The following is a 17,120-nucleotide window of genomic DNA, read 5'->3' on the forward strand; positions in this document are numbered from 1 at the left end:
TGCCAACATCCTACGAACATAAAACTTGTGCCAAAAATTTTTATTTGAGCTACAAAAGGCAAACAACGCTTAAAAACAGCAATTTTAGTTTCACAACACACTCAAATTAACTGTGTGACATTTCACAGGCTTATGGGGCCAGACAAAATCATGGTTTACAAGGTCTGTTTACATGTTACACACAAACCTAGCCCCTTCATGGTTTAAGAGGACTGATTAACACATTTTACATATCATACTATTCTGCTATTGCAGTAAGGGTGACAACAGAACAGACTCTGGCTTTCCTCAGCTAGACCCCTGCTAAACCCATCTCAGTTGCTAAGGTTCTGCCTGTCACTTCTTAAATGACAAAATCCTATTTTGCTTATAATACACTTTTGATTTAACAAATCTGTAGGCTTATTGTGTTGTATCACTTATACAATCTGTTTAATGTACTGTTGAACAATGAGTGTGTATGGGTGTTTTCCAGTGATGGGTTGCAGCTGGAAGAACAACCGCAACATAAAACATATTCCGGATAAGTTGGCGGTTCATTTCACTGTGGAAACCCCTGATAAATAAAGGGAGTAAGCCGAAAAGAAAATGAATGAATTAATGATTACAGCTTATAAACAAACTAATGGTATTTTAAAATTTAATTAAGTCGTTCAACAGATAATTCTTTTTCAAATTTAAATATTTATACTAGAACACAACATGGTAGTGCACTAGAATACTGTCAAATACAAAACATTGCCACTCAATGACAGGAATAAAAAAAAAAAAACTTTTTATTTTTATTTTTGAAGTCCAGGAAAACAGCAGGGCAATTAAACATGTATATACATTTTATTATGAAATGCATAAACTATTATCACTCTGACAAGAACAAAAATTAGATGGATTAAAAACAGATAAAAAAATAGATAAAAAGAAAAAAAGATAAAACTAGACATAAAAGTTTGATTCCACAAATTGAATGATACATACAGAATGATATGAACACAAAACAGATTAAAAACTAAATTTCGTAATGTGACAGTAATATAATGTGTTATAATGTGACTAATTAATATCATACACATTTTCACTTTTTTTGTCACAGTGACAATATTTGACCATTTTCACACATGTAAATAAAAAACAAAAAAACATGTCTTTTTGCTACTCAACACTGTTGTAAATGTTCAGTCTGAGGGACTGCATTTGTGGGTTATGGGTTTTTGTGTGATGGGTATTGCCCAGGCTCATGAAACAGACGTGGACCTGGACTGTGGAGCAGTACCAGACTGTGGAGTAGTGGCAGACATGGGTTGAGAAGCAGAGGCAATCTGTAGAGCAATGTAGAGACTGCCCTAGAGTGATGATGGACTGTGAAGCACTGGCATGGAACAGAAGTGGGCCTGGGCCATGTTTTTTTATTTTTTTTTTATTTACATGTTTGAAAATGGTTAAATATTGTCACTCTGTGACAAGGAAAAAAAAAAGAAAATGTGTACAATAATAATCAGTCTTTTGAACTCATTACAGCCTTCACGTCTGCTTTTGTCCATGGTCTTCTCATGTAGGTTGTTCTGCCAGTGCTAGAGCCTGAAAGCAAACAAGATGATTAACTGTTAGCATCACTGACTTTTAATAGATCATATCAACTGTTTATCAATATCGTTTAAAAGTCTCTTTCTTGGAAAAAAGGTTAATCCTTAGGTGTGCACTTACACCATAGTTATGCATCACACAACTACATGATTTAACAGCAACATATGCGAGTATAACTTTCAGTAGCTGCTTTGAATCATTGTGGACTACTGAAAGTGATATGACCTTTCCATGTAAAGACTTTTCTTAATTTTAAAAAAAGGCAAGCAATGTTTTCATAATATTCCCTATTATATTTTTCCACTGGAGAAAGTCTTCCGGTTTTTAGTTTAGCTGAATAATAAAAAGGTAAAAATCTGCAAAGGTCAATATTATGAGCACAAAAAATAAAATAAAAATATATAAAATTATAAAAATTAAGATTTATTTTTTGATTTTTTGTCAGCCAGATATCGCAGAACCCTATTTAAAAATGGCCAGATACAAAAGAGAAGTGATAAATGGAAGACATTGACGAGAAATGTAGCATAGGAAAAAGCATTTGTGCATTTGCGCTACAAGCACTCCGATAGAAAGTCTGAACGTGTATTGAATGCTGCTGGAAACATTGCAACTCCAACTAGGTCTGCTTAATCCAGACAATGTGTCAGCATGTTAGCTTTTCTGTCAAATAATTTAAAATATGACTCAAAAACAATGGAGAGTTAGTAGCCTACGCTGTTTTTTCCTCAACATCTCACTTATATTGTTATCAATAGGCTAATATTTTTTGTTCTTCTTCTTCTTATTATTATTATTATTATTAGTTACTATATATATATTATTACTGATACTGAAAAGTGTTATTTAGGCTATTTGTGAAGTTCTTAAAAATGTAACATTTAATTATTATACAGGAGGGGGGAACCAGTGAATATTGTCCTCACCACTTAAAAAAAGTGTAAATAACAAAAAAAAAAACTAAAAATAAAGGATAAAAGGAAAAGCATGCTCTTGATCATTTTTTATAATCTGATTTGTACATGCTGCTGTGTGTGTGCACTTAGGCTAGACGAGCAGAGTACACACATCTAAAGTTATCTTACTGTGAGCGTTTTAATGGTCAAATAGGTGTCAAAATGCTGTGTTCAGTGATCATTTATTAGATGCTTAAAGCACAGTTTGTTTCATATTTTTATTCTATTGTACATATTTCCCTTTGCTCATTTACAGGGAGGAAAATAACTGCATATATACAATTGAAATCCGAATTATTAGCCCTCCTGAATTATTAGCAACCATTTTCCACCAATTTCTGTTTAATGGAAAGAAGATTTTTTTCAACCCATTTCTAAACATAAAAGTTTTAATAACTAATTTTTTATAACTGATTTCATTCATCTTTGTTATGATGACAGCACATATTTTACTAGATATTTTTCAAAATACAAGCATTCAGATTAAAGTACGATTCAAAGGCTTAATTAGGATAATTGGGCAAGTCATTAATATTGACCTTAAAATAGGTTTCAAAATATTTAAACCTGCTTTTATTCTAGCCAAAATAAAACAAAGACTTCCTCCAGAAGAAAAAAAATATTATAAAAAATACTGTAAAAAAAATCCTGAATTTGTTAAACATCATTTTGGAAATATTTATTTAAAAAAAATTTAAAAAAAATTCACAGGAGCACTAATAATTTTGACTTCAGCTGAAAAATAGTTTTGAATAATCATGTTTGCAATTATGACAAAAATAATCGTGATTATGATTTTTCCCATAATACAGCAGCACTAACTGTATGTGTAATGTAGCCTACAGTAGATTATGTGATGTGATCAATTAAAAAATTTCTTTTTTCTTTTTTTCTTAGTAATAAACATGCTTTTACACTATACTGTATGCTTTAGAAAAGATACAATAGATGGTGAGAAGTATAGCCCCAGGCTGCAAAAATTAAACAAATATAAGAATGAAGTTGTTTAGCCTTTATAGCGCCCTATTAAATTGTGTTGGGGTAAAAAGAATGTTTACATTTCTTTGACTATCATGGCGATGTTATTACCTCAAATCTTAAACGTGCGCACATTGCAAGAAATGAAAATCGCGTCACAGCACACACTACAAAATATTAAGGTTATCGAGTCAATGAAACACATCACCTGATTGCAGTATAACTTGCTTTATCAATAATTATTATTATTTATTATAGGCCAGGTTACAAATATTTGAAAATCTGTCACTACATGCAAAACACTCTCATGCACTCAAGATAGGTTCCCTTTTGCATAGCTATTAGTAGCAGTTATGAATTAAATAAATGGGCATATCGGCACGTAAGGTGAGTCGCCTATTATTTATCATCTGTTTATTTTTCTCTGTTCATTTCTTTCACATGCATGCAGAGCGAACAGCCTGTGCAATTTCTGCTTGTTTAATAGAGCGCCTCCTCTTATAGCCGGCCTATTTCGGTATAAAGGACTACATTTTTTTTTTATACTGTATGCTATTCTATCCCCTATATTAAACACAGCAAATATATAATTAAATATTAGAAACATAAATATTTTAAGTTTCTAAAAGCACATTTTAATGTTTAAGCATTGTTTATTGGCTGTCGGCGTCGATGATGTGCACCTCTCAAAAAATGTAATTACAAGTCGCAACGACACAGAGCGCAAGCTTGTGATTTTTTTGATGGTCGTGATTGGTCGGCTTGGCAGCGCTGACGAGTCTGGGGGCGGGACCAAGAGCAGTGCAAGTGGCGCGAGCCCAATAGAGCGATTGTTTACAAGTGTGGAGTCCCGTGAAGGAGCTCTGGATAGAAAGTTTTGTTTTGTGTTTATCTCATAGTTAAAGTTGTTCCACGTCCGCCGGTTCCAGCCTCAAAATGAGTGAGTTTGAGCCACTTGTATGTTCAGGAAGCGTTTAGAAAAAACAAAACAACAGCGAAGAAACTCAACACAGAGGAACATTAACACCTCACTGCCAACTAGCGTTTCGAAAGTGTTAATGCAGACCAACAGAGACATCGCGCAGAAGTAAAATAAACAGCTACGCGCGTTGCATGTGCTGTGGGTTACACCGATCATAACGCAGAAGTATAAACCAGGCTTTATAAACTTTAATTTCATAAGTGCATACAATATAATATTAATAATAATAAGACAATTAGGATGTTTATCAGGGTAGACGACATGCAGTGAGTGGATAATTCCATACGTGCAATATGTACATTTAAATCTCTCCATTTTGCTGTAATGGCTGTGCTGTGTTTGACTGGCAATAGCTTTTAGATTATAACCCGCGACCCACTTATTAATATGCAGCCTTTTATTGATTACATGGGGCCAGTTGCACCAGCAGTGTGTAAGTTAAAATGAAGCCTAGTTGTGACTTAAAGGGACACTAATTTACAATGTACGCACTACTAAATATTTCTGTGTTGCACCATTTCACTTAGTTTAAACCTAACTCTGTGTTCCAACTAAAAATTTACCGCAGCCTCCCCCCATGTATAATGGTAGAAAAGAGATGATGGTGAGATTAGTTTACATCGAGGAGCTTGCAATGATCTCCCTCTATTCACAGCCTTATTTTCTTCCCAAATCTCGCATTTCTTTCGGTTTGTAAATGAAGAGTTTAATTTTGTTTCAAGGAGTGTTTTGTTTTAACATACATTTCTTTATGACTGGGTTTTTTCTCCCTGCTATTTTTTCTTTAAAGTGTAGAATATTTAAAAAATCAAGTTTTATGTTTTGATAACTTTGTGTAATTTGTGTGCATTCACAGCAAATTTTCAAAGAACAGTTATATGTAGATGCATTAGTTGCAGAATTCTAAATCAGTTTAACGATTGAAACACTTTTTATTTGATATTAGGTGATTTAATGCAACTACGTATGACTTTACGGCGAGCTTATGAACTTACTAACTACGGTTTGCCTTAAGAGCATGTGGTGCAACCGAAGTAAAAACAACTTAAGTTATAAACAAGCCAGTAGTTATTATTATTATTGTTATTATTATTGTTATTATTATTATTACTACTACTACTATTATTATTAGGCAATTTTCTGAAGCAACCCCTGTAACCAATTTAGTGCTTTTGGGTTGTTGTTGTTTTTGGTTAAAGCGCAATGCCCCATTAACACCTCAGACAGGCTGCTTCATTAATAGCCAAACATTTTGTTTGAGATGAGGGCAGGGGTATATCTTGAGTATATTTCACAAGCAAGGTTGACACAAAATCCCCGGTTATATACCTTTTACCTATAGGCCAACTTATAGAAATGTAGGCCCATATAGGCTGTTTCTATTCACAGCAACTTATGGACTGAACTACGTGTTAATTAAAATTTCTATATTAGGCTCGTAGCAATTGATATTGGAGTCATGGAATATTGTTTGCATTTATTTTGCATATTGTTTGCAATATCCTACTTTAATAATAATAATAATAATTAATATTATATTTAAGTTTTTTCTATTTCTAAATAAATAGCCTACTGTAAATTAGGCCTACAACCATTAATGATTTATATAATTTATATATGAAATTAGAAATAAAATTCTTAATAATATTTGTAAAGGAAACAAAAATTGGTCTTATATGTGCCATTATATATATTTCAATTAATATGGAAAATAAGTGCATGTTTTCACCAAAACTATGATAAGGTTTTTTTTTAAATGTGTGATTGTGTAAAACGATATAATTTGCAAATAAAATAATGTTGTTGTTTTTTTCTCTCTCTCTAAAGAAGTTGTTACCACCTCGTTTAGAGCATCATTATGGGCATTTTACGTTATAACTAATGTGGTTCAAACAATAGATCTGTGACAGAGAAACTACAGGTTTTGGGACACACTCGTCACTACATCGTTCTTTTCCCAAACGACACATTGTACTATGATATTTCTGCCGCGAGTTATGTTGTTATTTGGGAAACCCAGCCCTGGTGCAGAGCCAGAGGAAGAAGCGCGCTGCGCTTGTGGAGCAGATAAGAAGCTAGAGAAGCTTCTAGACCAGGGGAGAGTTTCCCAAACAACGACATATCTGAATGAAGGGGTAATCTACTGTGTTTTAGCCTAATTATTATTTCTAATGTTTACACACTGTAAAATAGGCTAATCCAATCTTAAAAAAAAAACACAATCAATTTTTGTGAATTGTTTTTATTCCGAGCTAAATAATATTTTAGAAAATGTTGCATATCAAGCTGTTGGTATCTCCTCGCGGTTGAAATTGGCTGTTATGCGGAAAAAAAATAACAAATATTAGCTCGCAGGCTAGTTGCTTTTTAGATTTAATTTAAGCCTATATTCAGCTGACAGCGCACACTCAGCCACGATACAGAGAGAAAAAGTAAATAATAGATTCTTTAATGTAAACGACTAAGAAAAACTTTGGCTATATACTCGGGAGAGAATGTAATGAGATCTAGACTGGCTGTAAAATATATACACCATTAGTAATAGTTAATCAACGCATTTTATTTAAAAAAATCTACTCATTTTAATATTGCGATTTTTATATTTTTTAGAGAATGTCTGTTTTTATAAACTTTTCTGTCATTTATTTCAAATTTGTCATTATTTTATTAATTTGATGACGTTAATATTTTACATAGGCTATTTTTATATACTATTTATATACATCTAAAATCCTTTGGCATTCAAATTAAGGTTGTGACGATGAGGAAATTTCCCCACAGGTTAATCGAAATGTGACAACACCGGTAATACCGGTATCACCGTGAAGGTCGGGTTTCCTCTTTTCTTTCTGCTTTTAAATAGCTTATAAATGCATATAATACTTTCACTTTCAGTTTTGCGGGAATTGCCGATTCGGCGTAAATTGTTTGAATGGACGAATGTGATTAATGTTAGAATGTTTTTAAAATGAATAGTAAAATAAAATAGCAAGATAAGTAATTAAATTGCACAAAGTTTAAATACGATTAAACGAATAAACAAGAAACAAAAGGATGGGATCTTGTGGGGCTCACTATGTTCCCCATCGTGCTGAACACACTCTCAGATGAGCAGCTTGTTGCACGCAAAGATACTTTTTGGTTATATTTGCTAACAGGGGGAACATGTTTGGTTGTCTTTTGTTGTCCTACCTGACTTCAATTTCTTAATGTATTATTTAGCCAAAGGCATTATATATTAATAGCTTAGTCCTTATGAACAATCCGTTTATAAAATAGCCTTATTAACAAATTTATAGGCTAGTGAAGAATAAACCGAATATGAAATATGATCCTTGCATAATGATCACAACTAAACAAGCTAGCACTCATTTTATATATAAACTTTAAATAAAAAAGAAAGAAATGTTAAGAAATTAAACATTGTGTAAAAAATCTAAAGACAGGCTAAATAAAAGTAATTTTATTTAACAGGCTAAAAAAAAATCAACATGTAAATGTATAAATATTTCGATAAGTATTGTTATGGAATATTTATAACTATATGATCTTGCTTTTTTTGGTTATATCGATACCAGCTTTGAGCTCTCTTACAAGCACAGTTGACAGGCGCAGGTGTCTTATGTCACTGTCAGTGGCGAATTACACACAGCATACCCTGGCAAGATGTTTTATTTGTTGCCGATTGGCGTGTTGTTCCTTTTTTAAAACACCTTTTATTTTTAAAATCCCTCAAGGTAATGTTGTCTATCGAGTTATATAGTCTCCCTCGGAGATATTGTAGTTCAGTAACGTGGTGCGCAGAATATAACCGTGAAGCTTAAATAGGCTGAGCATATTTTTATTAATATTAAGACACATTAATACAAACTAGCCACCCTTTGATTTTTTTTCGTTTACGTATATTTTTATCAAACGAAAAATGCAATGAATAGTTTAATTTGGTTTTCATTTTATTAGAATTAATATAATTAATAGGCTACACAACTCCTATTGGCTCGAATTGCGTTTTGACAGATAAGGCGTGACTTGCTCAAAGATATTTGTGCCTGTTAATTTCAGCGCTGTATTTTGACAGATTTCGCAAAGGCTTCATCTATTCTACCTGTCAGCTGGTACCAGCCTCAGTTTTGCGACTTGACCTGTGTGGCGTTTCGATGTCTGAATGATAGCAAGAGAGAGATGAGATCAGACCTCAGATTCGATGTGTAGCCGCACTTCACAGTTACTTTATAGCAATTTTTAATATTGGCTCACCTAAATTAACTTTTCATTTATTAAAAGCCGAAATATTTCCAGACAGATGAAGCAACTTTCGGTTTTTAAAGACAGCGGCCTCGGTGATAAAAGACGCGCACACACACAGGTTACATTCTTGTAGGCATATTCATTTTTTATTTTTTTACATGAAATGCATAAAGTGCAAAAAAGAAGAGCTGAACTTCGGAAAAAGTGCTCACTTCAGTTGCCGTGATGATTGCTTTGTTTCTCTGCAGTTGGCTTGTCAATGGAGCGGCATTGCTACATCATTCTTGTTTTAATAAAAATAAGATATTTATTATTAAAAACTGTGAGATGATGATCGCGTGATTTTTAAAATGAGAGTATGCCTTGCATATTTATTCTCACGTTATAATTGAAATATGACACATTACTATGTTCAGATTTTAATTATAAAGCATGCTCTGGTCTTAAGTAAATTATTACGAATTCTATTTTCCATTTAATTAAAATAAATATTTAATTAAAAAAAAAAAACGAATACTTAGAAAAAACAAATGTGAGGACGGTGTCACGGTAAAAACGTGATGTCACCGGTGTTGCGTCTTAAAATCGGTATCACCGTCAACACAGTCTATCGTGGCAAGCCTAATTTGCTTTGAACTTGAGAGAGAAAAGCGAATTTTACCTGTCAGTGGCTACACATTGCTCCTAAATAGCATAAAGCATTTCTTTTTGATTTTAGTCTTTTGTAACATTCTTTTTTTTTTCTTTACTTTAACCCATTAAAAGAAAAAGTGTCATATTAAATACAATTATTATTAAAAATGCAATTAAGTTTTGTTTGTCACACAGTTAACTATGTGATGTGGGTAAATGGTGTGTTTCAATGTTGCAAGTCCTATATTTCAAACCTACGGGAAGCACTGTAATTGATCGTTTTTTTTTCCCCCAATAAGGTGGTGTAATAAATACATTACAATTTTTAATTAAAAGTTATTCACATTAAATAATAATAATAATAAACATTGGTTAAAAGAATGTTAAAAACACAGGATTATGTTTTAAATAACTCCAAATCGAGGCATTCATTTTAGGCCTCTACAAACTACAAAACGTCAATGCAAATTAATGCAATACTATATGTAAAAATAAACTATTATATACTATAGTGGCCTATAAAAAATGGTCAATATTGCCTTATTTCTCGTCTCGCTCAGCACGTGTGCATTGAATTGCAAGTGACAGATACAGAGGAAATTAATAAAAATAATATAGGCTAGAATTAAAATAATTTAGCCCACCTAGCAGTTTTCTTTAAAATTATAATAGGCCTGTATATAAAAATGGACTGAAAATTCTTGTAGGCCTTTTGTGATGTTCAGTTATAAAAATGCTTATCTGTACATTTGTAAAACTGTTCTGTTTAGGCTATACTGCTACTGCTTTTGAAAAGGAAAAAATAGTCTGGGCTATACTTTGAATTAATCAAAAACAGTTATAGGTTCAGTTTGAAATTTAACTTGATAAACAGTTAATGATGGCACCTGATGTTCAAAGAAACATCAATGGGGCGTCGATTAGGGATGTTTGGTTCTGAGTTTTTTGGATGAGACTCTTAACTCCTAATTTTGGAGTCGGTGGAATACATATGCATTCACTTAAAATAGTGCAAGGATTAAATATGCTGTCTCATATCGCACTTTACACAATGCTACTGCGTCAATTTCAACATTGTGTAGTTCTCTGGTCAGATAATACCAGCAGTAAATCATTTCCAGCCAAAATAAAATAGTTATCAACCTAAACTTTTTTTACAGCATATTTTAATTGTCTAGTTTAACTAGTTTAGTTTAACTTAGAAAATTACAATGCAATCTTGGAGACATAAAGTTAAAACATAATTTTAATATCAAAATGTTTAATGGAAAGATGAGTGGCAGTTCATTAACAAATAATCCCAACTGAGCCCAAACAATGTTAAAAACTATATAGAATAGTCTAATTATTTAGTATAGTCTAAGTATCTAAATACTTTACAGAGAGAATAAAATAATCTGTGGTTGTTCATTTCTTTGTTTACTGATCGGTTGAAGTGTCAAAAAATAAAGTAGCTAGCTTTTTCATTTGATTTAATGACCAATTAAATATTAAACCACATACATGAAATATTTAAGTTAAATAATTCATTCATAAACAAACCTAAAATAATAAATAAAAGCAGTGTGACAGAGCAGTATATGCTTTAAGGCACAGTCTCTCTTGTAAATGTGGTTTTCTTTAAAGTGTACTTTTAAATAGCTCATTACTTTACTCTTAAATATTACTGTTTGTTTGTGCAATTTGTTCATTATTGTATAATAAAGGTGTGTTAATGAGACAGCGGAAGAAAAGGAGTGAGTCAGACCTAGTTTTTGAACATTTTACCTTGACTATATTTTTATTTAAAAATCCTCTTTTGGAAGTTTTTGCGTTCCCTCGCAGATGTTTTGCGTTCTCGCAAAACTGTTTTTCCACAAACACTTCCTGTTCACTTCATACATGTCAACCCTCCTGTTTTACAAGGATTCTCCCAACCCTTCCGTTTTTGCTGGGATTCTCCCATATTTCTCTTTCTTTCCATTAAAGCTGTGGGTCGATCATCCCTCTTCTTATGCAACCTGTGAATTAGCGAATGCATGTATACGGATGTGCTAGGTATGATAAACTGATCCCAGATCAGCTTCTGTACACACCATTTAAAGCGACACCTCTGTTATCAAACAAGTGATGAGCAGCAAATGAATCTCTCATTTTCTTTTATTTCATAACAGAGGTGTCAATTTAAGAATGCACAGATCTATAATGAAAGTATTTCATTACTTAAGTAACTGTTTGTGCTCATTTAAGAGAAAATGAGTTGTGTTTAAAATAAAACACACAGGACGGACATGTTTACATATTGTTAAGTATATTTGTCTGTTTAAACACAGATCTGAATCCTGCACTTTAGCTACTCTTTAAATGGCATGTACAGAAGTTGATCTGGGATAATAAAAACACTGATTTAAAAAGTATTTTGTGACACCTACATCCATCATTACAAACACAGGTTTGTTTTAAAATAATAACTCTGTACCAAAGCGTTTATTTTAGGCCTGTATAAACTATAAAACATCTCTGCAAATTAATGCAATGCAATATAAAAAACAAAATTCAATATTTTGTCAATATTGCCTTGTTGTCTCTCAGCGCACACGCACTGAACTTCAAGTAACAGACAGAAAAAATAATTTAAAATAATGTAGCACACCTTGCAGCTTTCTTTAAAATTATAATAGGCCTGTATACAAAAATAGCGCTAGACCGTTTCTCAGTATTTTGCTGGTAATGTTTTTAAATAAATAGTTAGGCCTACTTAAATATTAATTTGCTATTAATGTACAGTAATTGAGACAAAATAACATAATAGTAAAATATAAATATAATAAAAGTAAAATAAGAGTAATAATAAGAAAAAAATAAGATTTTTAATAGGTACAAATAAGAGTAAAATATAATCAACAAAATGTAAATTAAAACTGTGAATGAATAGGTAAATAAAAAGCTTATTTATTGACCATCTTAGTCCTATCACTTTAAAATAACAAACACTGTTTATCTCTCTATATTTAGGCTAAAACACTGCTTTATTTATTAAGGCCTACTCATTGCATTTATGCTTGTACTTTCATTTTAGTTGTCTTTTAATTCTTTATGTCTTCTTTATTCTTTAATTTTATAATGAATCCTCATTGAACTTAACAAGTTTACAATGATAATAAACTTGTTCACAAGTATGTATTGATTAATGAAGAAATTATAATGCTTTGTTTCATTGTTTATCATTATTTACAAATAGAAGAGTATTTACAGCTACTGTATAGGCTACGTTTTGAAGAAAAAAACAGAAAAAAAAAACAGAAAAAAAACTGAACTGAAACTAAATTATTAAAAATAAACTTGTGAAACTTAATTTATGTCTTGCGGCAAAACTATTTGTATTATACTTTTAGTGATCTGCTTGAGGTAGGTCAATTTATTTTTATGCTTTTGATGAAGTAGCATTCAACTTAAGCTCTTTAGACCATGCACCGGACCGTTTCTCAGTGTTTCGCCGCAATGTCTTTAAATAAATAATTATTTAGGCCTATTTTTATTATTCATTTATTTTTTATTATTCATTTATTGTTATGTACAATAATTTTGACATAAAATGAGATAGTAAAATATAATCAACAACGAAAATGTAAATAAAAACGTAAATGAAAAAGCTTATTTAATGACTGTCTTAGTCCTATCAAAACAGCAAACACTGAACATCTCATATTTGGGCTAAAACACTGCTTTATTTATTTATTTAGGCCTACTTATTTGTTTGTACTGTATGTTTGTGCTTTCATTTTAGTTAGCTTTTATTTCTTTAATTCTATTTTCAAAAATTAACCCTCATTGCACTTAAGGGCCCTATCATACACCCGGCGCAATGTGGCGCAATGCACGACGCAATAGTTTTTTGCTGGTTTCAGCTTGGCGCAAGAGTCGTTTTAAGGCGTTGCGCCACATTCTTTAAATAGCAAATGCATTTGCGCTCATATGTGCACCCATAGGCGTTTTGGTCTAAAAAGGGAGGCGTTCTAAGGAGCATTGCTATTTTGAGAAACTATAATAGATTTTTCATTAGACCAAAACTAACCCGGCTAACTAACCAAAACTCCAGCGCTCTTGCGCCTCGCTTACACACTGCTTAATACACACAAGATGTATTTACATATGAATAAATTTAAATATTAAGGATATATATAGGATATAATAAGAATATATATAGGATATAAATATAAAGGATTAATATATTACAAAACATTATCTTCCAGCCTACATAAATATGAAAAACCACTGCTTTTATGTCTTCTTCATCTCGGGAGGCTTTTTCAGTTCATTCATAACAATTTGCTTTTGTATGTTATTATTAGCAGTATTAATTATTATATCCATATTTATATTTGTTTTATTAAAAAAAAGCTTAGATTTGCCCACCTGCAGGTTTTAGACCATATGCGGGCAACATGTGTTTTAGGATATAACTCAGGTTTCTGACAACACTTAGTTATTATTGTTCATTTATTCATTTGCTGGAAATTAGAACTGCATTTAGAAATAGTTTTGAAACAAATATTTGCACTTAACAAACGCAATTAATTATTATTATTAGGCTAACTGATGTCTGTGCGTAAAGATTTTCCTATCCACCAAGAGCGAAAGTAGATCATTTATCTCTCATTCTCGCGCGGTAGATTCTCTGTTTAACAGTTTTCTGTTAAAAATAACTGTTAACTGTTTGCTTGTGAAATGCTCAGTTTTTCCACTTAAACTTACTTTACGTATGTAAATAGCAAATGCGCTTATGGCATGATGCAAGGCTATTAAAAGGAATGGGAGATGAGACTCTGATTGGTTTATTCTCAAAATACACCTATAACTCATTAAGAAAATAAACTCAACCCTTTAGATCATGCTTAAAATTTGCTTAAAATAAAAAAAGGCCTAAAATGCACATTATTTTCAAAGTAATTTTAGTTACTTAGTTTCTTCCTGCATTGTTATTGACAGAAATTCTTACCATCACCACCATCACTGTCTGGCTTCCTGGATTTCTGTCCAGATTCACCTGTTATTTCCTGAAGGGAGAAAGTGAGAGAGACATTATTATTCACTTATTTAAATTATTTTATTATTTTAATTATTATTAGTTTATTTTCTTAATAAATTAAAACGTGCACTCATTGACTTCCATGTTATTATTTTTCCTACTATTGGACTTTTCTACTTTACAAGTTTATTTTTTCTGTTAAACAAAAAACAATGTATTTTGATGGAAGAAGAAAACCTGCAATCATTGACTTCCAAAATAAAAACACAAAAAATATGGAAGTCAATGAGTACAGGTTTTCATCTTCCATCTTCTTTTGTGTTTAACAGAAAAAATAAACCCATAAAGGGTGTGCAAATGATGACACATTTGTCATTTTTGGGTATGAGCCAGTCACAGAGTTGTTTTCTACAGAGGTTTGTTAATTCTTGACAAAATAATTAACAAACCTCTGTAGAAAACAACTCTGTGTTGGTCAAAGCGACTGGCTCATGGAGGTACTGAAACGGAAAAGCAAAGATAAAGAAAATTCAACATTTGTTTACTTACTTTTAAAGTCACACATAACAAACCATGCCCTCATAAACCATGAAGAAACACAGATTGAAGGAAGTGAAGGATGAGCAAATTATGACAAAATTGTCATTTTTGGGTGAACTATCCTTTTAAGGAGTGTCAAAATAGCATTACAAAAGAATTAACAAACCTCTGTAGAAGACACCTCTGTTTGTGTTTGTCAAAGCAACTGGCTTATGGAGGTACTGAAAGAGAAAAGTAAAGAAAGATGAAGAAAACATGACATTCGCTTACTGAAAGCTTTAAGTCTTGCAAAACCAATCATGTCCTCATAAACCATGAAGAAACACACACGTTATAAAATAACAGTCTACTGGTAACATTGTAAACCTACACATACTGTGTGCTCATAAACCATGAGTAAACACACAGATTTAATAAAACAATAGCCTACTGCTAAGTCACATCCAATAGACATACTTGGTCCCCATAAACCATGACTAAACACACAGTACTGCTACACTGCATTTAGCAGAAATAGGAAACTGTTATTTTAGCACTTAAAAGGATGGGTGATCCAAAAATGAAAATGTACTTGCTATTAATATACCCCAATGCATTCCAATTATTTCTTCTGATAAACAACAAAAACTTGATATTTTCATGGAAGAAGAAAACCTGCAATCATTGACTTTCATAATAGAAAACAAAAAATATGAAAGTCAATGGTTACAGGTTTCCATCTTCTTTTGTGTTTAACAGAAAAATAAACCCATAAAGATTTAAAACAAGTAAAGGGTGAGCAAATGATGACACAATTGTCATTTTTGGGTGTACTATCCCTTTACTATGCCCTCATAAACTATGAAGAAACATGTTATAATAGTCTACTGCTAGCACTATGTAAACCTACACATACTGTGTCCTAATATACCATGAAGAAACACAAAGATTTAATAAAACAACAACCTACTGCTAAGTCAAATCCAATAGACATACTTGGTCCTCATAAACCATGACTAAACACACAGGACTGCTAACCTGCATTTAGTAAAAGTAGGAAACTGTCATTTTTGCACTTAAAGTGATGGTTCACCCAAAAATGAACATTTACTTACTATGAATTTACCCTCAAGTGTTCCAAACCTTTAAGGGTTTATTTCTTCTGATAAAAAACAAAAACAAGATATTTTGATGGAAAAAAAAAACCTGCAATCATTGACTTCCACAATATAAAAAAAAATAATATGAAAGTCAATGGTTTCAGGTTTCCATCTTTTTTTAAGTATGTTATTTTGTGTTTAAAGAAAATAATTAAACCTTTAAACGTTTGGAACAAGTAAAGGGTGAGCAAATGATGACACAATTGTCATTTTTGGGTGAACTATCCCTCTAAGGAGTGTCAAAACAGCTTGACAAAAGAATTAACAAACCTCTGTAGAAGACAACTCTGTGTTTGTCGAAGCATTTAGCTCATTAGGGTACTGAAAGAGAGAAGCAAAGATAAAGAAAATTTTACATTCGTTTACTAACTGTTTTAGGTTTTGCATTACAAACTATGCCCTCATAAACCATGAAGAAACACACAGATTTAATAAAACAATAGTCTACTGCTAAGTCACATCCAATAGGAATACTGTGTCCTCATAAACCATGACTAAACACACAGGACTGCTACACTGCATTTAGCAGAAATATGAAACTGTTATTTTAGCACTTAAAAGGATGATTCATCCAAACATGAAAATGTACTTACTATTAATATACCCCAAAGCATTCCAACCCTTTATGGGTTTATTTCTTCTGATAAACAACAAAACAAGGTATTTTGATGGAAGGAGAAAACCTGCAATCATTGACTTCCATAATAGAAAACACAAAAAATATGGAAGTCAATGGTTACAGGTTTCCATCTTTTTTCAAAGTATCTTCTTTTGTGTTTAACAGAAAAAATAAACCCATAAAGATTTAAAACAAGTAAAGGGTGAGCAAATGATGACACAATTGTACTTTTGGGTGAACTATCCCTTTACTATGCCCTCATAAACCATGAAGAAACATGTTATAATAGTCTACTGCTAGCACTATATAAACCATTGTAAACCTACACATACTGTGTCCTCATATACCATGAAGAAACACACAGATTTAATAAAACAACAACCTACTGCTAAGTCACATCCAATAGACATACTTGGTCCTCATAAACCATGACTAA

At 32.0% G+C, this 17,120-nt stretch overlaps 1 protein-coding gene across 47 annotated transcripts in view; it reads right to left on the reverse strand.

Annotated features, from left to right (window-relative positions):
* Nucleotides 1-25: 25 nt before the first annotated feature.
* The window catches only part of LOC147840332 (uncharacterized), a 31,072-nt gene continuing 13,977 nt past the window's right edge, over nucleotides 26-17,120 (reverse strand). For 21 of the 47 annotated variants that reach the window (XR_015511576.1, XR_015511575.1, XR_015511580.1 and 18 more), the window contains 4 exons: nucleotides 16,336-16,386; nucleotides 15,093-15,147; nucleotides 14,357-14,414; nucleotides 762-1,575 (listed from right to left, as the gene is read on the reverse strand). Coding sequence is in view for 9 of the 47 variants with exons in the window: in XM_087287331.1 (XP_087143457.1) it covers nucleotides 14,401-14,414; nucleotides 15,093-15,147; nucleotides 16,336-16,386 (120 nt within the window). In the remaining 38 variants the exon portion in view is untranslated. Of the gene's footprint in view, nucleotides 1,576-14,317; nucleotides 14,415-15,091; nucleotides 15,148-16,335; nucleotides 16,387-17,120 lie in introns of those variants that run through there. The other 26 variants (XR_015511581.1, XR_015511609.1, XR_015511605.1 and 23 more) reach the window with 9 other exon arrangements.

This window comes from Danio rerio, chromosome 16 (genome assembly GCF_052040795.2).
Source record: "Danio rerio strain M-AB ecotype USA chromosome 16, GRCz13ab, whole genome shotgun sequence".
Lineage (NCBI taxonomy): Eukaryota > Metazoa > Chordata > Actinopteri > Cypriniformes > Danionidae > Danio > Danio rerio.